Here is a 26,824-nt window from a genome sequence, read left to right as displayed (position 1 = left end):
TTTCTTTGACAACCTATAGGTTTCACGTGTGTGCCATGCTCCAAATCTTGTGACAGGGGATTCTGCTGTCCCATCGAGGGCATGCTTTGACTGTATCGATATGGGTCAGGTAAACTTTCTGACAGCCGCGTACCTAGGAAAGGACAGGTAAGCTTTCTGACAGCCGCATACCTAGGATAAGACAGAGGACACTTATGCACCTTGGCACGCGTGCCCAAACCTTTCACAGCTCTATATAAAGAACTTCAGGTTTCACCGACGAGGGATCCTGGGTACGTACTCTGAGACTTTGGGAGCCACCTTATTCATCGTAGTTTACCTGACTTGAGCGTCGGAGGGTCGTCGCCGGGAACCTCCTTCCCGGCTCGACTTCTGTGCAGGTTAGTCGGAGCATCGCGCCACCAAGTGGAGATCTACATCATCGAGCTAGGGAGCGCCACGTGCCCAGCGTATGTTGATTTCTGGTTCGGACAGGATTTAAAAATATGATGTGTTTTTTTTACTAAAGTAACACTGTCGAACGATACAGAAATATGAGGTACCATGTGATACTCCCATTCAATATTTGACTTAAAGAATGAGCATTTTGCAAAATCCACCAAACAATTATTGTAGGAAAATTGTTTTTTTTTCTAATTTTAAAGTTAATTTTCTATATAAAAAAAAATCAAGTATTGTTGGATTTCAAAATACAATGGCTAAGAACGACAAGGACATTTAAGCTTCTCTTTTGGAACGATGACTGGTCTAGTCAAGATTTTTAACTGTTCTGATTAAATTATGAAAATAATAACATATGCATGTATATTGAACATTAAAATAGAACTCAACTGAGAGGTCGAGGGCAAACCTACCGGTGTTGGAGGAGCTACGATTGAACTCTAAATTCCTAATCGCCTGCCCCTGTTGGTTGTAACTGTTCTGAGACTTTTTGCGGTTTACTACTCGCTTGCTCCTCGATGCATCAAACGGCAAATAAAAGAAATAGTGAGTAGGGCAGGGCTTGGCTTATGATCGATTGGATTGTTTTCAACTGGGCTATTTTAATTTTTTAAATTTGGGCTCGATTGTCACTGACTGAAGATTGAACTACTGATGATGATGAAGATGATTATGATGATGATGATGTTAAATTATCACGTAAAAAAGTATCATATTTCTTGAAGTTATTTGATGAGTGATTCGGCAGTAAGGACAGGGGATCCCCTTTGAGAGGAGTCAACGCCATGTAGAGGTCAAAAGTCAAGGGTCGTATGAGATTCGGTCGATCGGATAAGGGTCGGGTCGGCCGGCCGAACGGGTCAGAACAGAATCAAAGACAACCCGATGGAGAGTCGGGTGTCCGACGCTCATGGTGACGACCGAGCGGGCTGCCCGCTTGGCCAAGGCATAAAGCAGCAATGCTGTGAACAGTCTCAGCCGATCCGAGCATGCGATCAGGAAGGCCTCCCGGTCGGACCGATAATGCGCCTGCCGAGCGGGTGGGCGCTCGGCGCGAGTAAGAGAGGACAAGGGCAAGGGGACATTGGGAAACATCTTCTGACAACAGGCATGTCCAACGATCAAGTCATACGCAAAATCTCACGACAGAAGGTTCTGCGGTCCCATCACAGAGGTTCTCGGACTGTAGCAGTATGGGGTTAGGCATGCTCCTCTGGTAAGCTCATGCTAAGGTATGGGTCAAGGACACGTATACGCCTTGTTAGGTGTGTCTGAGCCTCCCCATAGCTCTATATAAGAGCCCCTATATTTCGCCAAAGGTACGCAATCACGCGATCTCACATCTTCGAAACCACTATCATTTTCCTCTTGCCTGACTTGAGCGTCGGAGGGTCGTCGCCGGGAACCTCTTCCCGGCCCGACTTCTTTGCAGGTTCGCCGGAGATCCGTACGGCCGGTCAGAGACCCACATCATCAGTTGGAAGAGCGTCACGTGCCCAGCGTCCATCGATTCAGCGTTCGGACAGGATCAATATGATTACTACAAAATTTGTGTACGACATCTAAAATATTCTCCTATCCTTCCTCTCTCAATTTTTGTAATCGATCTTTCACTGTCTTGATCAAATGACTGTCAGTACAATGTTTTGATCCTTTTGTTGTAAGGCAAGTGACAATTCATTTGTGATTCCCAATAAAGATTTCATCAAATGCATCACAAACATAAATTCATAATTCTTCATCTTATCAATAAAACTGGTGGCGATACCACTATTATGATCATTAGTACCATCATCATACATATTTTCAAGCACTTTTAAAACAAAAGTCCACGTAGACATCAAACAGATAATAATCATGTAATGTGAACCCCAACAAGTATCCCCTGGTTGTTTTAAACTGATTTCCTGATTTTTTTTCCTTTGCCACTAACAATATCTCCTTTCTCCAAACATTCTACAAGTCTATCATGTTCAAGTTGTCTAAACTTATCTTTTCTTTTACATGAAGCACCAGTAATATTCACAATCATAGTAACATATTGGAAGAAATCACTCACAATTCGATTCCTTTTAACAACTACAACAATAACTAGTTGAAGTTGGTGAGCAAAACAATAGACATACCTTGCAGATGAATTTTCCTTCAATATAAGAGCCTTCAATCCATTATACTCACCTCGCATATTTGAAGCTCCATCGTATCCTTGACCTCTCAATCTTGATAATGACAACCTATGTTTTGCAAACAATTCATCAATAGCCTTGTTCAAAGAAATAGCAGAAGTGTCAGACACATGTACAATAGCAAGAAATCTTTCAATAACACATCCATGTTTGTTCACGTATCTTAAAACAACTTCCATTTGTTCTTTGACTGAAATATCTCGACACTCATCAACCATAAGAGAAAATATATTGACTTTTATATCATTAAGAATGATATTTGTGACTTCAGCAGCACAAGCCCGTGTTAAATCCTTTTGAAATGTTGGAGACTTCATTTGATTGTTTCCAGGGGCATTTTCATTCATGGTCTTAGCAACCTCATCATTTCTTTGGGTATACCACACAATCAATTCAAGAAAGTTACCTTTATTTGAGGAACTCAATGACTTGTCATATCCACGGAAAGGCAAACCTTGTTTCAAAAGAAAGCGTGTAACATCTAAAGTTGCTTTTAATCGAGTGTGATATGCAACCTCCATTCCACACCCCTGTGCTTGTAGCAAATGTGACACACTTTGTCGTTGATTTTGAAAAGCCTCAAGTTGTGTTCTTGCATCATTGTGAGCACTAGCTACACCACCAACATACGTATTAAATACTTCCATTGCTTTTCTCTAATTAGTCATCCTTGAATTAGTAAATGTCTCATCTCTAACTCGACATCCTCTATGAGAATTTTTAAAGACATAACACCAAAAACAAAAAGCTGCATCTTTTGATATGCTATACTCTAACCATGAAAATGTTTTAAACCAAGCAACTTGGAAACTTCTATGCTCTTTACCAAATTGTCTTTGGGGATAACTATGACCAAATAGTTGACAAGGTCCTCTAATCAAATATTCTCTTCAAATCTGATCTCTAATAGAAATATCAAATTCATTAATTGGTTTGCGTAGCCCTGGGTCACTAACAACATCATCCGGGTTGAATTCAACGCGAGAATATTTTTTCTTACTATTTTCTTCCATAGAATTCTTAGAAGACTCAATACTTCGTTTTAAAAATTTCTCCATAACCTATGTCAATTTCTCAAAATTATTAATTTATGCAATCAACATAACAATTAATGTACTACCAAGTATAAATCATGAAATTAGAAATTAGATGAAATAAGAATCAAGATTCACCTAAAATTGAAGAGATTTTGCTTGTTGTGGAGGATCACCGGCGGAGGACAGTGGTAGCGGCGTCAACAATGGCAGCGGCGTCGACGGAACAGGCGAACTGCGAACAGTAGTGGCGTCACTGGCGTGAGGCGTCGATGAAGTGAAGAGGCAACAAAGATGAGTGCAATGATTTGAGAAGACCGGAGAGGAGGAAACAATGAGATCTCTTAGTGCGACTAGGGTTTTTGATTTGAAGAAGAAAGGGTTGGCTTAGAAAAAGAAGGTTCGACTGTTAAAAAGCTGCTGGAAAAAGGATCGAGAACGAGAAAGAAATAAAACGAAAGCTGCTTGGAAAAGGATCGACAATGAGAAAGGAAGGGAAAAGGTGTTTTTATGACACTTTGTGAAAAAGTCCAATAAATTTAAAAATTCTAATTATACCCTTTATTTTTTAATCATGATTATATATATATATATATATATATAAATATATATATATATATATATATATATATATATATATATATATATATAGATAGATATATATATATATATATATATATATATTCAGAAGCAAGAGGGTGCTTCCGCACCCCCTCGTGCCCCCTGCCTCTGCCAGTGGTGTCAAATCAATCTTTATTTGGTGTTATGTGATAAAAACATGCTGAATCCAGAATCCAAGAATTTATCAATTTCTCTTATTTAGATAAGACAAAACATATCACTATCATCGCTATCTAATTCTCCTTCTACCGTATTTGTTGATTTTGATGAACCATCTTTATTATCTACATTCACTTTCTTTTTCTCTATACAATTTCGATTGATATGATCCTTTATTCCGCATATGTAATTGATCCTGTCCGAATCACCGAACCAAAGGACGCTGGGCACGTGGCGCGCTCCTAGTCGAGGACGTAGGCCTCCGTCTGGTCGCACGAATCTCCGGCGAACCTGCACAGAAGTCGGGCCGGGAAGGGTTCCCGGCGTCGACCCTCCGACGCTCAAGTCAGGCAAGCAAATAATGCAAAAGGTGGCTCCAGAGATGATTTTCTCGCCTGTACCTGCGGCGAAGTAAGATGCTCTATATATAGAGCAAGGAGAGAACTATTGCACGTTCACCGAGGTGCAGACGTGTCAGCAACCCATACCTCGGTATGTACTTGTCAGAGAGCTTACCTGACACCATACTGCTACAGTCCGAGCATGTCTTCGATGGGACAACAGGACACCCCGTTGCCAGACTAGGGGTATGGCGTAGCCATACGACTTGACGGCTGTCAGAGGGTATTCCCTTCCTTTACCCACCGCCCGGCCGGGACGTCCGTCCGACCGACCGGGCGAAGAACGTCGTCCGGACGGCCTTAATTCCCTGCGTCGGCCGGGCGGCCCATCCCTCCGCTCGGTCATTATGTACTGTTTCATTGAGCGTCGGAACCCTGGTCCCTACCAGGGTGCTTTTTACTACCAGATGTCCCTTTCTTCTAAATCCGGTCGGCTCGTCCTTCTCCGGCGGGCCACTGGGCCCTTTGACCTCCCCGTGGTGTTGACCCCTCGTTATGGGGTTCCAGATTCTTACCACCGGATCAGTAATAATGATCTCATTCTTATTTCTCAATTTAAATTGAATTTTATTGTTACTTAAACCATATCGAGATTTGTTTCTTTTATGTTCCTAGATAGCTCTCATCATGACCCCTTCACCTTGAGAAATATCTTCATTTACTTTCTTTCACTTATAAAATCCTAACAGAGCACTTGCTACCTCATTCACTTTGAGAGTTTCCATCTCTATATCAGAGTTGTAACCAAATTGTCATACTTAGAAGATGATAATACAGAAATCAACAACATCAACACCTTGTCTTTTTCTTCGATCTTTACATCAATCCATTTCAGATCGCTAATAATATAATTGAATACGTTCATATATGAACTCATATCTGCACCCTCTGATATCTTAACCCCAAATAACTTCTGTTTAAGAAAAAATTTGTTTGTCAATGATTTAGACATATATCGACTTTCTAATTTCTGTCAAACTTTCATCGGTGATCCTTCATCCATGATATAATATATCACATCATCAATAAAACAAAGTTTGATTATTGTCACCGTCTTGGCAGTTTTTCTCAATCTGTCTTCTCCATCTTTTTCGATTTCTTTTCACCTAACACATTCACTATGCTACACTAATAGATCTTTAACTCTTTTCTATCCTAATCTGAAATTATCAGTTCCATCAAACTTTATCAGATTAAATTTGAAGAAATCTCAGACATATAACATATTGCCCCAATTCCAATTAATACCAATTGTTACGATGGCGACAATAATTATGAAGAAATCTCAAAAGAAAAACGAGAGAGGAGAGGGAAGAACACAGAAGACTTGACGTGGTTTGATGATCTCTCTACTCTACGAAGTAACGACAAAAGGAATAAACTTAAATTCTGATAATTTGGAAATATAGAGGTCCTCTAAAAAAAAAAAAGAATAAACATAAATTTTCTCCACATAAAACGCTTTCCTCCCTGTCGTATACTTCTCGCTTATTCTCGGCTTACCTTCGCGATCCTTTTGCTCATGGCGGCCGCAGGAGTTGTGCTTAACCACATCGCTAGGTCATCGACCGACGTGAAGCGTCTCGCTGATTTCTACCAGGAGGTACGCCTTCATCGTGATCGATTCTCTCTACCCGCCGGCATCGATTATTTTGCTCCATTTCCTCTTTTTTTTCTCCATCGATTTAGGTTTTAGGGTTCGAGCGGATCGATTCTCCCAAATTCGGAGAATTCGAGGTGATTTGGCTCCGCCTCCCCCCGTCTTTCTCTCTTCATCTCATCGAGAGGGATCCCAAGTCGAAGCTCGCTGAAGTTCCGTCGACTGTCCTTGACCCAAGCGCCCTTCCCAGGGGCCACCATATCTCCTTCGGCGTCTCCAACTATGATGCTTTTGTACAATCTTTGAAGGTTTGATCTTTTCTGAGATGCTGAGATTATTCTGCTTTCGTTCATTCAATTGTTTGCTAAGGTATTTCTGAGTAGTATGCACAAATTTCGCATCGTTTTTTTTACAGGAGAAGGGGATCGAAACGTTCGAGAAAACCCAACCGGATGGGAAGACAAAACAAGTTTTTTTCTTCGACCCGGACGGTGAGTTCATTTCCCAAATTGTGAATTAGGGATTACATTTTTATCAATGTACATTTGCAATGCTTTTCTGGGTTTTTATACCTTTCATCTGAGTGATGAAATTAAACATACGGGTTCACGGTATGCTAGTTTGTGGGGGTAAAAACGTGCTTTCTTGGCGGCTCGGGGTATAATTTCTAGATGCTCAGAGTAAAGGGGAAAAAAAAAGAGGATCTTGCAAGAGAAACAAGTAAAAATAGTGAGAAAGTGAGAGATGAAATTTTTTTTTTCTTCCAGAGTGGAAGGTGGAAGGTGGAAGGGCCTACCAGACTTGATTGGTATTATTCTACGGTCAAGGGGAAAAGAAGAACGAATATTATTCGTTTTTGATAAAATGTAAGGCGGAAGAAGACCTATCAAAATGGTTTTTGTTTGAAAGATGAAGGAAATAAAATAAGACAAAAAAGGGGAAGCAAGTGTAGTTCCATTCCATATGTAACATGCCTAACAAAACAAGCATAACATGGATTATGCAATTTATGCCATGAATATTGAATTGTAGGGCTTTATTAGTTGATTAGATGACAATTTAGCACGGTTAAACTAAACTTTTTCTTGCATTAGCAAATTAATAATGACTTGGGTGTAGCCTAGGTAATGGTGTCTCAAATATTTGTTGGAGTTATTTGTTGTAAATGAGCATGGTTGCAAAAGACAAAAGGTGATTCGTTCGTCCCAACGCCTTCGTCAGTCCGTCCTGCGCTAGCCGTCTATACCCAAGGGACTTGTTGTGAATGTGCATAATCATGTGGTTGGTTGTTCGTTTGATCTTGGTTGTTGAATCAATTAAATTTGACCCTAAACTAAATGATTGCATTGGTTCCATCAATCTATGAATTGATCTCCTTCACATGATCATACAACAGATGTATGGTGCTAATTCCAGCAATTTTAAAAATGCATTTATGCTGCCAGAATAATGTTGCACGTGTCAATTTTGTCATGAATTTAACACAGTTCTATTGCCATCAAAAGAATATGAAATTAAAAAGACAGCTGATTGTCTCAAATAATAGTTTCACTCATTAGAGTGTCTCTACCTTCTGAGCATTGCTACACGGATATAAACCTTCATGTTTGTCATAAATATATAACTTTTTAGTAGATTCTTGCGGAATCAAACATGTGTATGGAAATGCCATTTCACTTGTCATTCCACTCAATTACACAAAGCGACCTTAGGAGTTTAGACATTGCGGCTGATACTGTGATCAATACTCAGGGATTGCACTTATATCGTTTCTGAAACCTGAATGTAGTTGATGTAATAGAAGAATTCAATTCTGTTCCCGTAGTTAGAAATTTTGTTCCCCCCTCTTAAATGCATTCTGGCCAATGCTTCTCAAAAAAGGTTTGGTTCCAATTTAAAAAATTTGCAGGTAATGGATTGGAAGTGGGTAGTTGGTAAGCAGCAAGCCAACTTCTTTATGAAGGTGCGCCTCACCGCTGAGGTCAGTGAATAAATAATCAACCTTGTAGATATATTAGTATTTTATGACTATCCGTGCTTGCCTTTTTCTCCTACTTGTTTAAGTGCGTTGTATCAAAATATGTCTGGATAATGTGTTTCTCTGAAGGTGTAAGCGAACTGCCATAGCAATTGTTTGAATTCACAACTCCATCAATCATTTTATACTTGTTACTAAAATGCTGTGTGGAAAGACAGATATGGCGCGCTGTATCTGATCCGTAATCATATCTGAACAAAACAAATACAAAATCGAAGACGGACGATCTCTCAATTAAAAAACCTAAACAGTCACTGAGAACAGCCACAAGAAGATCACAAGCACTGCACCGAGTTGGGCCACCGACGAAGCCGCCGCGCCGTTGTAAACGATCTGGATCGTAAAATTACACTCCGGCGTCGATGGGTTCTGCGTCGTCTCCACCGCGAGTCCCTGGAAGTAGCAGCTCTGTGGTTGCTGGTTCTGCACCTGGAAGTACATATTGAAGGCGAAGGACGCATTCCCATTGCTATCCAACCCGTTGCAGCTCGACCCGTACCCCAGCGCCGTGCAATCCGACCTCGAGCACGCGTAGTTGATGTTGTCGCCGAGCTTGCTCAGGTCGCCGCTGCCGCTGAAGACGCACCACCTCTGCGGCAGGTACTGCACGCCGCTGGCTGACACCGGCAGCATCTCCTGCCCCTGCCGGGAGTAATCCAGCGCGAACTTGGGCTGCCCGTCGTACCTAAAGATCCCCCAGTGGCGCTCGAAGTTCCCCGGCATGATGCTCTTCGCGTCCTCGTCGATCAAGCTGAACATGTACACCTCCACGTACTGGTTCGGCCGCCGCGGCGTCCCCTGGTTTGCCGACAGCTTCAGCAGCAGCCCGTTGTAGAACCGCTGCGCGTACGCCGTCTTCGCGTTCACGTCGCCTTCGGTAGGCCAACCCACCTCCCCCACGATGATCGGCAAGTCCCCCAACCCCACCGCCGTCAGAGCAGACACCAGCGTGTCGAAGTTGGCGTCGAACACGTTGTTGTACTGGATCCCGTTGCTGTCGACCACAGGCGAAGAGGTCCCGTCGAAGAAGGCGTAGTCGACCGGGAAGTTTGGGTTGTCGTAGAGGCTGAGGAAAGGGTAGATGTTGACGGTGAACGGGGCGCCGGAGGAGTGGAGAAAGGACACGATTTGGGTCATGAGGTCGCTGATGTCGGCCCGGAAGCGACCGGCCGATGGCACTGGATTGCTCGCGGGGGAGTTGTAGACGTCGGCGTTGAGTGGGACTGTGGCCTTGATGCTGTCGCCGACGCCGGCGCTGTTGAGGGCGGCCTGGACGTTCTGCAACGCCGGCAACGTAATATTCAAGAACGAGCCGTTGTAAGTCGTCAGAAAAGGCTCGTTTCCGACCGCAACGTATCTAAAATCAAATATTCAAGCTTCATATTCCCCAAATTAAGCTCGAATCGGAGCACAAAGTTCTGTAAATCTACTCACTTGATATTGACGCCTCCCTGGAAATTGTAGCGACTGACGTTGTGCTTCACCCATTGCTTGGCGGTGTCGTAGTCGATCATGTACCCGAGCATGTTGTTTGGAATGGCGACCATGACCTCGATTCCAGAACCAGCGAGGGCCTCCATGGTGGAGGAATCTGCATCGAAAATCTTCACCTTCTGAATCTTATTAGCTTTCAACATTTGCACCACGATCTTCGGAGGCAGAGGATGCGACGCCATGGTTCCCCAGTTCACCCCCAGTCCGTTGACTAAAACAGAGCAGATCCCCACAAGGACGACGAGGCAAAGCCAAATCCTGTAATCCGACATGATTCCTACCAGATCTTTCAAAAAAGACCAGCTTTCCCGAACCGAGAAGCCAAGATGAGTAGAGGCTTCTACTTCACTAGTTCTAAAGTAGAACTAGGAAATTGGAATTAGATTCGGGGGAAGAGGAAGTGGTTTTTGGTGGAATTAAACAAAGAGGAAAAAGGAATTTATTCTTCTATCTGTCCATTCGCGCAAGACAAGGACAGGAAGAACAAGAACCACAGGAAGAAAACGGTAGAGGAAGCTCAAAGGCACTTTGAGTGCCATGGAAGGAGGAGGAAATTGATCGAAGCACACTGAGCAACCTTTCAAAGATTCAACTTTTATCGCAAGCGGGGGAGGAGCTCAAGAGCTCTGAAACCGAGCAGAACGAGTGAAAAAACTTTGTCTAAAATTCCTGAGGCAAGAACACTACGAGGATTAAGAAAGGAAAAGGTTGGAACTTTTGAGAGTAGCTTGAGACGATTTCCACTGCTCTAAAGCAACAGAAAGGTTTCAGCTTTTGACGCACTCCTTTTCCTCTCACTCGATTCGTTGCGGGAAGGAGAGATTAGATCACAGGAAGAGGAGGCGATTAGGTAAAATCCAATTCTTTTTTCCATCTCTCTTTTAAATCCAACATTTCATGAAAAGGAAATATCCAAAAGATTAGGGCCAAATGGTCAATTAACTTTAACATCATTTAACCAATCAAATCGATCCCTCCATCTATATCGATTTAAATCGAATTGAAAAAAAATTCAATCGGATACAGAGTTAAATATAGAATACTAATATTATATTATCTGATTTAATAAAATTAAATAATTTTTTTATTCTAATAATTAAATCAATTTAATCCATGATTATCACTACTTATAATAGTTACTGTCGATGATCCGACGGTAAGAATGGGGACCTCCTTTTCGAGGAGTCAATGCCACGTGGAAGTCAGAGGACCAGGTGCCCGATCGGATAAGGAGGGACCGACCGGACGATCGAGAAAAGGTGGGATGATCGCCCGGCCGGCCGACCGGTGTCTGACTGATGGCAAAAGGTGCCCCGGCGGGAGTCGGGGTTCCAGCGCTCGCTGAACAAGATCATAGGGCCGAGCGGATGGCACGCTCTGTCGAAGACATAAGGTAGCATACTGCGAACAGTCCCCACATAACACATTATCGAGGATCTCCCAAGCATACCAGTGCATATGGAGGGTCGGACGTGATGTGAGTGTTGGCTGGTCGGACGGGAGGTGAGTGCCGGCCGGCCGGACGCCCCGGCATGGAGTAGGGAGAGATGGACAAGGAACATCTTCTGACAGCTGTCATGCTCTATGACTAGGCCATACTCCAAATCTGGCGACAAGGTGTTCTGCTGTCCCATCGAAGACGTGCCTGGACTGTAGCAGTATGGTGTCAGGTAAGTTTTCTGACAAATACATACCGAGGTATGAGCAGAGTACACGTATTTGCCTCGGTAGGTGTGCGTGAGCTCCTTCACCGTTCTATATAAGGAGCCTTATACTTCGCCGGAGGTACGCGTTCTTGGATACTTGGAGCCACTTCTTCATTGTTCGCTTACCTGACTTGAGCGTCGGAGGGTCGCCGCCGGGAACCCCTTCCCGGCCCAACTTCTGTGCAGGTTCGCCGGAGGTTCGTACGACCAGTCGAAGATCTACGTCAGTGACTCGGAGAGCGCCACGTGCCCAGCGTCCGTTGATTCAGCTTTCGGACAGGATCAGTCGATAAATTATTATATGTTGTAATAACTATTATCGATTAGTTGTTACAACATATAATGATTAATCTCTATTATTATTTTAAAATAATTTATTTATATTTTATATTTGATTAATATAAATAATTGATAATTTATAAAATATCTGATACATAAAAATTGATCTCAATATTATACATAAAAACTGGTCCTCAAGATTATGTTATCTGATTTAATATCATCCCATCCCCAGGTGCGATTTAAAGAAAAAAGCAGTTGGATTCCGACACAAGTTGACGTGGCGGATTTGTGCGTATTTAACGCCGGTGGCATCCACGTTGCGGCGGGTAACGCTGTCGGTCGCAACTGCCGATCTGATACGTTCCATGGCGTATTGGCGGATGGGAAAGCGAGATGGGAGATATATCGAAAGTTTCGGCCGTTATCTTGTTTCGGCCACGCAGATCGGATTGTAATAGCGGATGGAATCAGATAGATGCAGTTTGGGAATTCGTGGACCGTTGTATTCGAAAGTATTTATGGGTCGGTACTTTTTTGGTATTAGAGGGCATTTTTTAAAAAATATTTATAATTCACACTTTCACAGCACTTTTTAAATATCTCCATTAATTTTTTAAACTTTTATTAAATAAAATAATAATAATAATAATAATAATGACTATCCACTTTTTGATAAGCCCACTACATGCAATGCAATCAAATGAAATCATGAGATGATACTCTAAGGGATTATTTAGTTGAAGATCATTGTAATAATTTTAATTATCTATTCAAAGTAATCAATAATAATCATATTTGATTTAGGAAATTAACTATTCCTAAGTAATCATATATCCCCGCTAGCATCAACAAAGGTCATTAATTTGGGAATGAAGCTCGGAATAAGATTACCTTCAATTTTGGAGAGTTTTCTCTATTCCAGAGGTTATCGAGAATCGGTGCACCCATTCACATTCCTTCGCGAGGACTCGTCAAGGTCGCACTAAAGACTCATGGGGGAGGGAGGACTCATCGGGGTCGGAGGCCTCGTCGGGGTAGGAGGTCTCGCTAGGGCTAGAGGTGGCATCAAGCGGCTCATCTTCGGCTCGACTAGCCCTCCGAAAGCTGTCTCGTGGTCGTCGTCCTAGCGAGAATCTCACATACACCGCCAGCCGAAGGTAGTCATCAGAGGCCAGAGGTCGTAGCATGCGGCTCATTTCCGGCTCGATGGGCCTCTGACTAGCTGTGCTCGTCGTTGTCGTTCCAACGAGAAGCTTACACACGTCGATCGTCGAACGAAGTCGTTGGAGGCCGGAGGTGGCAGTGGCTCTCTAGTGGCTTGTCGGGCTGGAGGTGGCAACGACTCATCAGGCGGCGATTCTAACGGTGGTGTGTGAGACGATTGCATTTTTTTAATTAGATTTTTTTAAACTTAGGTTTTTAATTAAACTTTAATCAATTGAATTAACCAACTCCTAATTATAGTTGGGATAAATTAGATAGATCTAGTTTAAAGCCCAACAAATTTCTTAAAATAATATTTTTTAAAAAATATTATTGAATTTATTTATTTATATAATCAGCATTAATATATATATATATATATATATGTTTTATTAGTTAATTTGGATAGTGATACAATTGCATGTGCTATATTATATATTAAAATCTTCAAACAAATAAATTATTATTACATTACTTAAAATTAAACTAAATAATATTTGATTATGTTTTATTTCCCATAATCTAGTTATATGATTACTAAGTAATTACATAACCAATATTATTTATGATAACGAACCAAACACATCCTAAGATAATCGTAATCCTTAATCTATAAACCCAACTTTATTATGGGACCTACCGTATCACATCATCGCTACATCAAAAGTAAAAAACACATAACGTTTATAAATCTTTCCCTACCATCATAATCCATATATATATATATATATATATATATATATATATATATATATATATATATATATATATATATATATATATATATATTTGATTCCACTAATTCACATATCATATTTTTTATTTACTATCTTTATTTATAATATTTATTTTTTTAAAAAAAAATAAAAAAATATGACTGACAGCTACTATTTTGAACCCAGCATCCAATTTGGACGCTCGGTTTTTAGGTTTACAAAACCTATAATACTATAAGATTTATAAAATCCAACTTAGTTTTATTAATCTAGCATTGCAGCCTATAAGAATGTCTCTCGTTGTGGATGGACATCTCCAAGGATGATTTGAATTTTTGTCCTTTAAGTGACTCCAAAGAAAAAAAGACTAAGAAATTGGATTTTATTTCTTCAATGAGCTTCTTTACATTTGATAGCTTATTTTACTTTTGATGACACATAGAAAAATAAAAAAAGTTTTTAAAAAATCTCGGTGGAATATGCTCTTATAGTATTCTCAATTGGGTATTAAATGAATATTATAATAATCATTTATAATACTCACTCACAAGAAAGAGAAGAGAGAATGTTCAAAGATTTGAATACCTTTGAACACTCTCTCTTTTCATTTTTTAATAATTTTTTAATTATAAATTTTTTAATATTATTTTAAAACTAATAAAAAGGATGAATAAGTGGATGGTGGAGTTCATAAATAATGAGTGTTAATATTAAAAGGAATGTGAGTGAAAGAGATATATTGTTATAATGAGTATGTGACAGTGGGTCTCATACTTTTTGATGAATTGATGAATATTATAACGAATTAGCGTTACGAATACCCTAAATTCCTAAGTTCATGCTACATATTTTTGACTAGTGAAGTAATACGAGCCCAAATTGCAATTATTTGTATGTAGGATCCCACAAATACTTCCAAAAGAGAAGCTTAAATGTCCTTGTCGGTCTTAGCAATTTTTAAAACCCAATATGTAATTGAATTTTTTAGAAAAATAGTTTTAAAATTAAAAAACAAATTCCCCACAATAATTGTTTGTTGGATTATGTAAAATGCTTATTCTTTAAGTCAAGCTAAAGCATGGGCGTGATGTTTCATCACATGGCACGTCATCTTTGTGTATAGTTGAACACTGTTATTTCATGAAAATTATGATTCAATATATATTATTACTTTTTTTTTTCCGATGTCCACCATCAAAAACATATAGATCCATTGCCGATAAAGACTAATTTATAGAAATGTGTTTGTAATATTATTGATTATATTTATCTTGTTAACTTTTCCAAAGATTTACAAAATTATGCTAAACACATCACATTTTTTATTCCCACGAAAAATGGTATAAATTATTTTTGGACGCAAAGGGTGGTTGAGTTTGATGTGATCCTCTACTGGTCATCAAGCAACAACTGGTTGGTCGATTGAGAGAAATAGAAACGGTTTTTATTTGGGGGAAAAAATTGTAAACAACTCTTTAAAGAAATTAGATCCGGTCTAGTGTTATTTTTTTAAAAAAAATAAAAAATTAGGGTTGATTTTTTTGACAAGTCGGAAAATAGAAAAAATTGCACCAGCCGGGAATCGAATCCAGGTCTGAACCGTGGTGGAAGGTATCCTACCAAAATCAAAAACTTAGGGTGCGTTTAATTTGTACCGTTTTCATTTTCATTTTCTGAAAAACGTACGTTTTCTAGAAAACAGAAAACGACTTTTTGTCATTCTCTGTTTTTCTAGAAAACGATAGTCAATTTTTTAGAAAACGCACGCGAAAAATGCAAACCAAATACCGTTTTTCAGAAAATGCGCGTTTTCCAGAAAATGAAAATGGAAAACGTGCATACCAAACGCCCCCTTAGATTCCTGACCTATTTTAAATATTATATTGATATAAACTAGAACTACTACTTCGTAGTATAAATAAATTAAATCACGCTATTCGAATTTTGATTCGATGAAAATTCATTTGAGATCGTTTAATGAAATTCGTTAAGATAAATAAATCGATGTCAAATTTTACAATACTCTACTCGTTAGCTCATAAACATATTCGTTAGTAAACTCATGAATCAACTTTTAAAGGAAAAAAATAATAATTTTAATATTAAATTTATAGATTTTATACGCTACTTATAAAAAATATAAACAAATATATTAAATTTATTTATGAAAAATATAAATAAATATATTAAATTTATTTATTTATTAGAATAAAATTATAAATTTTAATAAGAATATTCTAATTTTTTCTAAATATATAATTTAGTTTTTAATGAATATTTAAATTTTGAATTTATATTTATTAATCTCGTTTAAACTTGATAAAAGTTCGAATAAACTTGTGAGTCATGAATATATTCTTTAAATAAAGCTCGAGCTCGGCTCGTTTATAAACGAGCTAAACTTAAATATTCAAGAGTTCAGTTCAATTCGACTCGATTACACTCCTAATCCACATACAACCATACTAGACATCATCAACCAGAGGATGAGTAGCATTCAGCTTCTCTCGACCGACCACCACCGCCCCAAAGTCAACCTCAAGTCCCTCCTCTCCCTCCTCCCTCCTCCAAGTCCATCCTCTCCCTCCTCCACCGTTGAAGCACCGCCACCCCAAGTCAGCCTCAAGTCCATCCTCTCCCTCCTCCACCGTTGCAGCACCTCCCCCACCCTCCTCCCCCAACTCCACGCTCAGATACTCAAGTTCGTCTACTCCCACCACCCGTTCCTCCTCACCCGCCTTGTCCACACCTACCTGTCCGCTTCGCTCCTCTCGGCACGCAAACCATCGCCACTTCCTTCCCCAACCCTCCGCTCTTGTTCCTGTAGAACGATACCATCAAGGTCTATTCTCACAGCGGTTGTTTCCGCTCTGCCATCAACGTGTACCACTGTAATGATAAGATATAAAATCCACTAAAAATATGTTGAACTCAAGATTTAAAATGAAAGACATGAGTCTACCTGCTGTGATTTTAGGAATTAAAATTCTTAGAATAACATAAAAACTTATTCTTAGTCAATCTCATTATATGAACAAGATTTTTGATAAATTTACTAAAGGTGATACTGTATTGGCATGAATACCGATAGAGACGAATCAACATCTATCAAAGAATCAAGGAGAAATCATCTCTCAAATAGAGTATCTTGAGTAATTAGAAGTCTAATGTATTTGATGAGCTGTACACGACTAGACTTAGCCTACACAGTAAATAAACTGAGTAAATATAGATAATCTCAGTGTTGAACACTAAAAAGGGAAAACAAGAGTACTGATGTACTTAAGGTATACTCATAAATATGGACCAGATTATATGAGATATCCTACTGTGATCGAAGGATATAACAATAAGAGTTGGATATTTATCATAAAAATTCTAAGTTTGTGAGTAGATATGTATTCACTTTGGGAGGTACAACTATTTCATAAAAATCTTTTAAACAAATTGTAATAACCAGACTCACGATGAAATCTGAGTTTGTATCTCTTGACAAAAGTGACGAAAAGACTGAATGACTATGACAATTCTTAAAACATATTCCTATATGACCAAAATCAGTGTCAACAAATTGTATACATTGGGATAGTCAATCAATAATTGGTCAGACACAGAGCCATCTATATATGGTATGTCTAGATATATACGTCATAAATATAATTCCATTAGATAATTAGTCTCAATGGGATTTATCACTATTAACTATGTGAAATCAAAAGATAACCTAGTAGATTTGCTAACTAAAGAGTTAACACAGAGAGTCAGTTGAAAGTTCATCGCGAGGGATGAGAATGATGCTAATGAGAAATCTCGGTGGAAAGGAAACACAACTTATGCAAAGTGAAAATCCCAAGAATTAAGTTTAAAGAGACAACATAACTGCACTGACAAAGTTGTTTACTATGGGGGAACTACCCAATGGATCAGTTAAAATGGAGGTTAAGCATACGACTTTTAATGTTCCAATAGAGTAATATGGAATACTCGTGAGTGATAACCTATGTGAGAAAGAAGTTAGGTCGCTTCAAAGAGAATTGGAGACATAATTTTTAGAACTTCTCACAGAACTAGACGTGTTTATGTCCAAGAATGAACATATTTATGAGAACTGAGTTGTATTAGGGAGAGTCTTGAGTGAAATATATCAATGCTTATACAGATAATAGAACAGTTCAAAGACATTGTGTCTACTGCCAGCCAATAAGCAAACATGTTTTCACAAGGGAATGTTCAAAGGATAAACCTATATATCGTATACTGGACTCAACTACTGAATGTTATCACATACATTATTTTCATTCATGTGAGAGATTTGGATAGTGAATGAAATTAGGTAGATAAAAGGAGGAGACTCCATGGGATTTTAGTCCCACATTGCGACTTTTATAGTTAGATAGTTGGCTTATATTATTGTACAAACATGTATGTTGTGAACAAATGTATGAGGAGACATTTTATTGAAGGATCCAAAAGATGCGATAGAGGGGGTCAATATCTTCTTCTGAATCATTAAAACAAGAACAGTGCAGCGGAAAATAAATGAACTCATTTCGGTTACGTGATTCAGTCGACTCCTACTCCAAGACCCGCGATCCTTGATCACATCAATTCACTATAATTCATCTTTATGAAATAGTCGAAAAAAAGTAACTTGTACAATGAAGTTAATATGGAAGAAATAGAAGGAATGTAGAAAAGTTGTCCTGGCTCGGTGCTCGAGGCTTGATTTTATAAGTGTTGATCGGTCGATTGAAAAACCCTTCGGTTGACTGATCCGTTCGGTCTATCGAACCCTCTATCGATTGACTGAATACTGTGCTTTCCTTCTTCACTGAGATCCGATCTTTGTATTATTAAGAGCATTTAATTGATCAGTCGACTGATCACCATGATCGGTCGACCGATCCTTACAATTTCCAATTTCTACCGAGATCAAATCTACCACCGTGCTTGGCATATCTGGTTAGGTCGACTGATCCACCTTTTTGCCTAATATGTTATGCTCGATCTAAGCTCTGTGCCACGTCAACTTAGTTCAATCGATCAATCCCTGGTTTCGATCGACCGATCTACTTGGATTCTGTAAAACAGAGTTAAGTGCACAGTATATAATAAATATCCCTGCAACATAAAGTTAGCACATAGATATGATGCATGAGTAATAGACACTAATATCTGTATTGATCTCAACTTAGAAACCTCCCGATTTTTTTAGTTGGATCAGCGACCCAGGGTTATTCCTTTCTAGAACACGATATCACCATCGCTCCTCTCCAGTCGCTTAACTCAATTTACCTGCCAAACATTTAGTCCTCTAAACCAGTTTGAACTTTCTCTGCTTAGTTTTTAATCCCCTGATCCACTAAGACTTTTTCTATAATATTATATTAGCTAACAACAATAATAGTGATATAGAATACTACGGTAAAACTAAACTTAGATTTACCAAGGTTCGCGAGTTCAGTTGACCATGCACGGTCGACTAGAAATCATCCGATCAAACTTGCTTGGAGTTCACCTAGCTTCACTCACCAAGACTCAGTATTAGATCGGCCCACAAGGGATTCAATATTGGGTCCTCCAGACCTACCAAATCCTTCTACCTGGCTTCCACGATCTATCGAGATTTCCCTTCCCATATTCGCAACTAGGACTTCCCTTGCCTAACCGCAGTTAGGACTAGTCACTCGGTTGACTTCTTACTCTTGCCTAGCCGCAACTAGGACTTCCCTTGATCAAGCTTTATTAAACATATTTGTCGGATATTAAAATCTTAGAGGTCAATTGCACCAACATCTCTCTCACTCATGAGTGAGTAAGGGGGTTGCATCTAGGGCCTAGATTGCATTGAATCAAGTTGATTTGTGTGCGAGCATGACCTAGGCACGTTGAATATTGGACCTTTCGAGGTAAAATTTTTTTCAAGCAAAATAACTAGTTAACATTTTGCCACATGGATTTATTTTGCTTTCCACTCAAGAGTGTAATGGAAACACTAACTATTATTAATGGCAATTCCGTAACTTCTTAGATAGTAATAGTCAACCATTGATAATTGACGGCTTTCATTATGCCTTAGACATTAAATGACCTTTACTTGGCATTCAATGCAAATAAGGGATGATTCTCCTATATATGGAGGTCATGGTCTTAAGCAGATACAGAGACACTCAAGCAAAGAAACTTCATCCACTTCGTTCTCCCGTTCTTCCTCTCTGTTGTGTACCTACTCAGTAGAATTATTTGTGATAGTAATTGGGTATATTCTCAGTTCACCATAATCCGCCAGTGCTTGATGGCGATTGTGGTTTGCTGTTGTATCTTGAAAAATAGATGGCCCACGTAATCTCGAACCACAATCGAAGGTGAGACGAATTTATTTTAAAGAAACTACAAGAACCGCAAGCCTCGACATCTCTATCTAGGTTGGACATCTCGGTCTCGGCTGGACATCTCGGTCTCGACTGGACATCTCGAACTTGGTTGGACATCTCAAGCCTTGACTAGATATCTTGGTCTTTGGTGTCTATCTCTGTTTCGACTGGATATCTCGGTCTTAGGTCTCGACCAAGTCTTTCAGGAAGCCTAGCTCTCCATGCAGCTCCTTCCTACTTGGTAATCTGAGATTATCTGTTTAGGTTATCTTAACAGGTCTAAAGTTGTATTTTTTTTTTAATATATTTCTATTCAGCAACTATCACTATAATCTTTAGCAATCTATCTTCGCCCCCAGGGCGTAGCGCAGACGATGGGCGCATGGTATCTCTGGCGTAATGGCTAGGGGTCGATTCTCAGGAACTGACGGCCTGGGGTTTACCCCGCCATGCGCCTATGCCTGTGTACCTGCATGAACCTCCCTCTATATCCGTGGGCCGATACTAGGGGGCCCGCTAAGGTAGCGGATCTACCTTTTTTAGAAATCTAACTTCATTATGGAAGATTGTCCACCATTTATAATATTTTGATAATTATGACTGTGGATTGTATTATAGATGGTATTTTGCTTTGGAAATTATACTTGTATTACTGACTTGGAGTGTATAGGGATAAAAATTTTCTTCACTAGTTCAGGGTCCCATGGGGAAAACTAGAAACGGGGTCAGTTCGGGGAGTTTTTTTGGGTTCAAGTTTGAGTTTGGGGATTTTTTAAATCCCTGCAAGTTGAACAGGGGCGGGTATAGGGATGTTATCTCCATTCTCGAATCCACAATAATAATAATAATAATTATTATTATTATTATTATTATTATTATTATAATTATTATTATTATTATTATTATTATTTTATTATATAATATCATATAATATAATATTTTATATTTGATTTCTTATATTAAGTATTAATACTTTTATGGAAGGAGTTGAAAATTGAAAATTTTTTTGGCCAAGTCAATAGATATTTGAAATAAGGATGAGGATTTAATTGATGGAGATGAAGATGAGGATTTAATCCCTGTGGGGCTAATGATGAGGATTCCTCGATCAATCAAAATTAGGGATGAAGGCGGGAAGGATGGCAAATCCGCCTCTGCTCCGTCCCATCCTGTCCTATTGCCATCCCTAGGAGTGTATACTGTATCTTTGCAAACACAAATATATTCTTTATTTTAAAAATTAATCTATTACATTAAACTCCATGCCAAGGAAAAAAAGAGCGTTGTCAAGATCTCGAATAGAAAATTCTTGATGAACAAGATGGAGTAAACTAGTACGTAATGTCGTTTTGATCACTATCAATTATTAAGAACTTATCCACATAAATCAGAACAAATATTAAAAATTTCTCATTACATTTGTAGAATAAGGAAGAGTTAGTTTTTGAGTCAGAAAATTCCTGAGTATGAAACCAGGTAAATAGGCAATAAAACCATACACGAGATGCTTGCCGAAGACCATATATAAATTTCTGAAGTTGACACACATATGTTGGAAGTTGCAGATGAATGAATTTCGGTGGTTGCTCCATATAAATAGTTTCTTCAAAGTGTCCATAAGTGAAAGCATTAGAAATATCTACTTGTCTTATCGGTCAATTAGAACTAATATATATAAATAGTAGAAATTTGATAATTGTAATTTTGATGACTGGACTAAAAGTATCATTGAAGTCAATATACCTGATTATTGATTAAGCTTTTAGCAACAAGATAAACTTTGTAACATTCAATAACATGATACTTATTTAGTAAACCTATTTAGAGGCCACAATATTCATAGATAGAGTACGAAGAACTAAGCTCCATGTTGCATTGCGAAGAAAGGAATCAAACTCTATATTTATTGCAGCACGCCAATTTGGATCTTTGATTGCCTGTGTAAAGCTAGAATGTTCAACAAATTTTGAAAAAAGAATAAGAGCATGTGAAAGAGAATAATGAGTGGAAACTGATTGTTTAGATGAAGCATTCACCAAGGAGTATTATCATCAAAAGCAGAGCTACTTGGAGATGAGTGGTTAGATTGATGAAAATCAAAATTAAAGACTGAATCACCACTAACTGCTGAGTCTACAGGAATTTATAGAGATGGAGCAGGACCCAAGATATCATCCTCCTAGTACTTTCAATATGTCCTGATGAAACAATCTGTGGGGATTCTATTATATTACTCAGTAATATTAAAAATGTGTTTTGATTATCTAAAGGAGGATTCGAGGTAGCATCTGCAAATGGAAAAAGAGATTCATAAAAAAAAATATGTCGAAAATATATATTCATTCAGTTAAAATATGGAGATAACGGTACCCATAATGCAAATTACTATAACCAAAGAAAACACATTAGTTTCCGTCAGTATAATCATCGACGGAATACAAATTCCGTTGGTGATTATAACAACGGAAAACAATATTCCGACGGTGTCTACTGATGAAAATAATATTTCGTCAGTAAACAACGTCGTATCATAACCTGATTTAAATATTTATCGATGGAATATTTGTTTAGTCGATATTTCTTCAGTAAATTAAAAAAAAATTGTCAATAAACTTCTTTTATATTCAGAATGTATCATATTTATAACTTTCATATCTATATAACCATCACAGAAGAAAAATGATTTCTTTTCTTTGCCGTTCGACGCATCAAGGAACATGCGAGTAGTAGACCGCAGAAAACACAATCTTAGAATAACAACAGCCGAAGGGCGCACGATTAGAGATTTAGGATTCAATCGTAGTTCCTCCAACACCGATAGATTTGCCATCGACCGCTCAGTTGGATTCTATTTTAATATTCATTATACATGTCTATATTATTTATATTATAATTTAACTCAGGATAGGTAAAGATCCTAACTACGTCATGGGTCATAGGTACATCTCGCATGGAAATTAAATCATGATTATTTAAAACTGCACCCTATCTAATAACCCCCACTAAACTGTCGAGCACTTATTAAGTTCTTAACTTCATGCCAGTGGAGTAATATCAGATTCAATTGCAACTCATATCAAATAATTGATCCTGTCCGAACCCGTATCAATGGGCGCTGGGGATGTGGCGCTTCCTGCTGTATCCTCGAGTGTTCCGGCGAACCTGCAACAAAACCGAGCCGGGGGGTGTCCCGGCGACGGCCCTCCGACGCTCAAGTTAGGCGAAGGAATAAGAAAGTGGCTTTGAGAATGTAGACTCGTGTACCTCCGGTTGAAAAATGGAGGCCTTATATAGACCTCTCGAAGGAGCCTGAACACACCAATCGAAGTGATCACCTGCTTTCGACCATGCCTAGGTGTGGACCTGTCAGAAGGACATCCATAAGACTATACTGCTACTGTATTAATCTGTCCGTGATGTGATGGTGGGGCCATTAATAGTGTCATCTTGCGTACAGTCTAATCATCATGCCTTTGCTGACATATCATATCCCGAGCCGATCGAATAGGCCGTTCGGCTAACTACTATTCCCTCGCCACGATTCCGGCCGAGCGGACACCTCCACTCGGCCATTCGGCTCCGCACGATTCCGGCCGAGCAGACACCTCCGCTCGGCCATTCGGCTCCGGTTCTTCTGCTTTGGCGTCGGAAACCCAGATCTTTGGCTGGGTATTCTCTGATTCCGCTCGGGCGGAACCCCATCTATGGATCCCTCATTCTTACTGCCGGATCACTTTCAAAATAGATGCTTAAATGCCCTTGTCGTTCTTATCCATTATATTTTGAAATCCAATAGTTCGTTGATTTTTTATATAGAAAATTAACTTTAAAATTTGAAAAGAAACAACAATTTTCTACAATAATTGTTTGGTGGATTTTGTGAAATGCTCACTCTTTAAGTCAAATCTTTTTAATAGTTTGACACTGTTACTTCATTAAAAAACACATCATATTTTGAAGGCGTTTTTTTAAAATGATTTTTTATAAGAGATATGACCCCCTCCTGTGAGAAATGCTAAGGATTTTTATTTTGGAAGAAAAATTGTAAACGACTCTTTTAAGACGTTGAATCGCGACTAGTGTTTTTTTTTTAAAAAAATAAAAATAAAAATTAGGACAATTTGCCCGAACCGGCGATCAAGCCAGCCAGAAGTCCGACCGGTTGATTTTGAGGAGTGTTAAAAAGAAAATTTGCACCAGCCGGGAATCGAACCCCGCTTTGTACCGTGGCAAGGTACTATTCTACCACTAGACCACTGGTGCCTGATGGTTGGTTAATATATTTTTAAGATTTATATTTATCTACACATGGACGGTTAATAATTCGGACGAAACCGTACCAGGCATCGTCGACCAGAGAATGTGAGCATTCAGCCTCTCTCGACCCGCAACCGCCACCACTCACCGCCGCCCCAAGTCAACCCCAAGTCCCTCCTCTCCCTCCTCCATCGCTGCAGCACCTCCCCCAACTCCACGCCAGATCCTCAAGTCCGCCCACTCTCACCACCCGTTCCTCCTCACCCGCCTCGCCCACACCTACCTGTCCGCCTCGCTACTCCCGGCCGCGCAAACCATCCTCAATTCCTTCCCCAACCCTCCGCCCTTGTTCCTGTGGAGCGAGGCCATCAAGGCCTATTCCCGCAACGGCCGCTTCCGCTCCGCCATCGACGTGTTCCACCGGATGCTCTCCCTCGGCGTCTGCCCCAACGAGTTCACCTTCACCTTCGTCCTCCCGGCCTGCGCCGGCGCGCGGGACGCCGACGAGGGCCGGAGGATCCACGAGGACGTGCTCAGTTTCGGTTGCGGTCGTCGCCACGGCGCTCGTTGATATGTACGGGAAGTGCGGAGACGTCGGCTTGGCCCGGAGGGTGTTCGACGGTATGCCTGTTAGGGGTGCCCCTAGCTTCAATGCCCTAATTTCTGGGTGAGCCTTATTGCTATCGTAAGAATTCCCTAAGATCACTCTTTCAATTATAAAAAATTGCAGCTTTCTATCACAATCTCACGGAGTTGGACTCGTAAACTACTAGGTATGTCTCGAATGGGGAGTATGAGGAAGCAATTTCCATATTCAACCAAATGCATCAACCTGGAGTGGAATTTGATGCGAATGGTAGGCGTCCTGCAAGCTTGTTCCCATTTGGGGACCCTCCAACGGGGGAAATGGATTCACGAGCAAGTCTTGCAGGCCAACATGGATATCAACATCCATTTGGGTGCAGCTCTGATAACCACGTATGCCCGGTGTGCTAGCATCAACGATGCACGGAGAATGCTCGACGGTATGCCCGAAAGAAATTTGATCTGTTGGACAGCCATTATCTTTGGATACGGGATGCATGGTCTAGCAAAAGACGCAGAGGTTCTTTTCAATGAAATGGTGGCATGTGGAGTTAAGCCAGACGGCGTTGCTTTTGTCGGGCTTCTCACAGGATTTAGCCACAAAACAATGGTCGAAAAGGGTCGAGAATACTTTGGAAGAATGGTGGGAGAGTATGAGATAAAGCCTACATTGGAACACCTCAGTTGCATGGTAGACATGCTTGCTATAGCTGTTAGACTAGACGAGGGAAACATGGACATGAAGCATGATGCAGGGGTTGCTAGTAATTAGAGTTTTCCTCATGAATTCTTTAAACCAAAGAACTCCAACAGAGGGAAAATAAACTCAAGCATAGATTTAGTTTTATCAAAATACATGGCATAACAAATAAATACATAAATAATGAAAATGAACCTGAATGATATGGAAGAGTCATTGTTGTAAAGTGTCGTCCTCCTCAATCTCAAGATTTTACATAAGAAGAGGGAGAGGTCTCCTGAAGAGTCATTGTCAAGATGCTCTAATTTAACGGGGACCAATTGTCTTTTATATAGAGAATCAACGACGATTATAAGTCATATATGATAACGGATTGGGTTAAAGGGTTTTACACATCTAATCCACATTTAATAATTCGAAATCCAATAAATCAGAGTTAGATCACTTAATGGGTTTGATATCTTAACGACATAATTTGCATGATAAAACGCACATGAGCCCACTAATAGAAAGATTAAATCAAATAATCTTCTACTTGGACTATATATGATTTGTATACAACACACGAATTTAACTTTAGTTGACGTCAATAACAATGTCTAACTCTATGGGTACATAATACTTTTGTAATCAATCTAGTCAATTAATTTGATTGGTATATCACTAAAAATGTCATAGTTACTATATTTGATTGTAACTAGTCATCACAATAATTATAATATCAATATCATTAATAAAATAGATCAAGATGAGGATGTATAGTATGAAAATTATATGAAATGTGATTAATATATGTCAATGGTTAAATGGTTAGTGACAAAAAAAAGTCTGATCATATTTACTAAGATTTTATGCTCAACTACGCTAACAAATCATGATCCAAGCATGATGATTCCAAAAGGAATCTATATCATATTTACAAATACTATATGTTAAATAACATTAGTAAATTATGATATTTTATTTCAAAGTGTCAAACAAACAAATAATATACTCATAAATATTTTGAGCGTTTATATAGATACAA

The 26,824-nt window shown here is 39.3% G+C and overlaps 2 protein-coding genes and 1 pseudogene across 2 annotated transcripts; 2 read left to right on the top strand and 1 right to left on the bottom strand.

The window, feature by feature from the left end:
* The first annotated feature begins 6,284 nt into the window (after positions 1-6,284).
* LOC122031899 lies at positions 6,285-8,620 on the top strand. Its single transcript, XM_042591119.1, has 4 exons — positions 6,285-6,445; positions 6,532-6,750; positions 6,858-6,933; positions 8,352-8,620. The coding sequence occupies exons 1-4, from the start codon at positions 6,365-6,367 to the stop codon at positions 8,378-8,380; spliced, it is 405 nt and encodes a 134-aa protein (XP_042447053.1). The 5' UTR covers positions 6,285-6,364; the 3' UTR covers positions 8,381-8,620.
* Positions 8,621-8,641: 21 nt separating this feature from the next.
* Positions 8,642-10,812, bottom strand: LOC122031898 (glucan endo-1,3-beta-glucosidase 8-like). Its single transcript, XM_042591118.1, has 2 exons — positions 9,915-10,812; positions 8,642-9,837 (listed from the first exon to the last, which is right to left on the bottom strand). The coding sequence occupies exons 1-2, from the start codon at positions 10,244-10,246 to the stop codon at positions 8,724-8,726; spliced, it is 1,446 nt and encodes a 481-aa protein (XP_042447052.1). The 5' UTR covers positions 10,247-10,812; the 3' UTR covers positions 8,642-8,723.
* Positions 10,813-16,367: 5,555 nt separating this feature from the next.
* Positions 16,368-26,344, top strand: LOC122031591 (annotated as a pseudogene).
* The last annotated feature ends 480 nt before the right edge of the window (positions 26,345-26,824 follow it).

This window comes from Zingiber officinale, chromosome 11A (genome assembly GCF_018446385.1).
Source record: "Zingiber officinale cultivar Zhangliang chromosome 11A, Zo_v1.1, whole genome shotgun sequence".
Taxonomy (NCBI): Eukaryota; Viridiplantae; Streptophyta; class Magnoliopsida; order Zingiberales; family Zingiberaceae; genus Zingiber; species Zingiber officinale.
This window is presented reverse-complemented; position numbering and strand designations above follow the sequence as displayed.

Bases quoted from the DNA above. Each gene is read 5' to 3' on its own strand.
- LOC122031899 (XM_042591119.1), top strand. From the start codon at position 6,365: ATGGCGGCCGCAGGAGTTGTGCTTAACCACATCGCTAGGTCATCGACC. The intron at 6,751-6,857 runs GTTTGATCTTTT...TTTTTTTTACAG, and splicing joins CTTTTGTACAATCTTTGAAG to GAGAAGGGGATCGAAACGTT. The intron at 6,934-8,351 runs GTGAGTTCATTT...AAAAATTTGCAG, and splicing joins TTTTTTCTTCGACCCGGACG to GTAATGGATTGGAAGTGGGT.
- LOC122031898 (XM_042591118.1), bottom strand. From the start codon at position 10,246: ATGTCGGATTACAGGATTTGGCTTTGCCTCGTCGTCCTTGTGGGGATC. The intron at 9,838-9,914 runs GTGAGTAGATTT...ATTTGATTTTAG, and splicing joins CAGGGAGGCGTCAATATCAA to ATACGTTGCGGTCGGAAACG.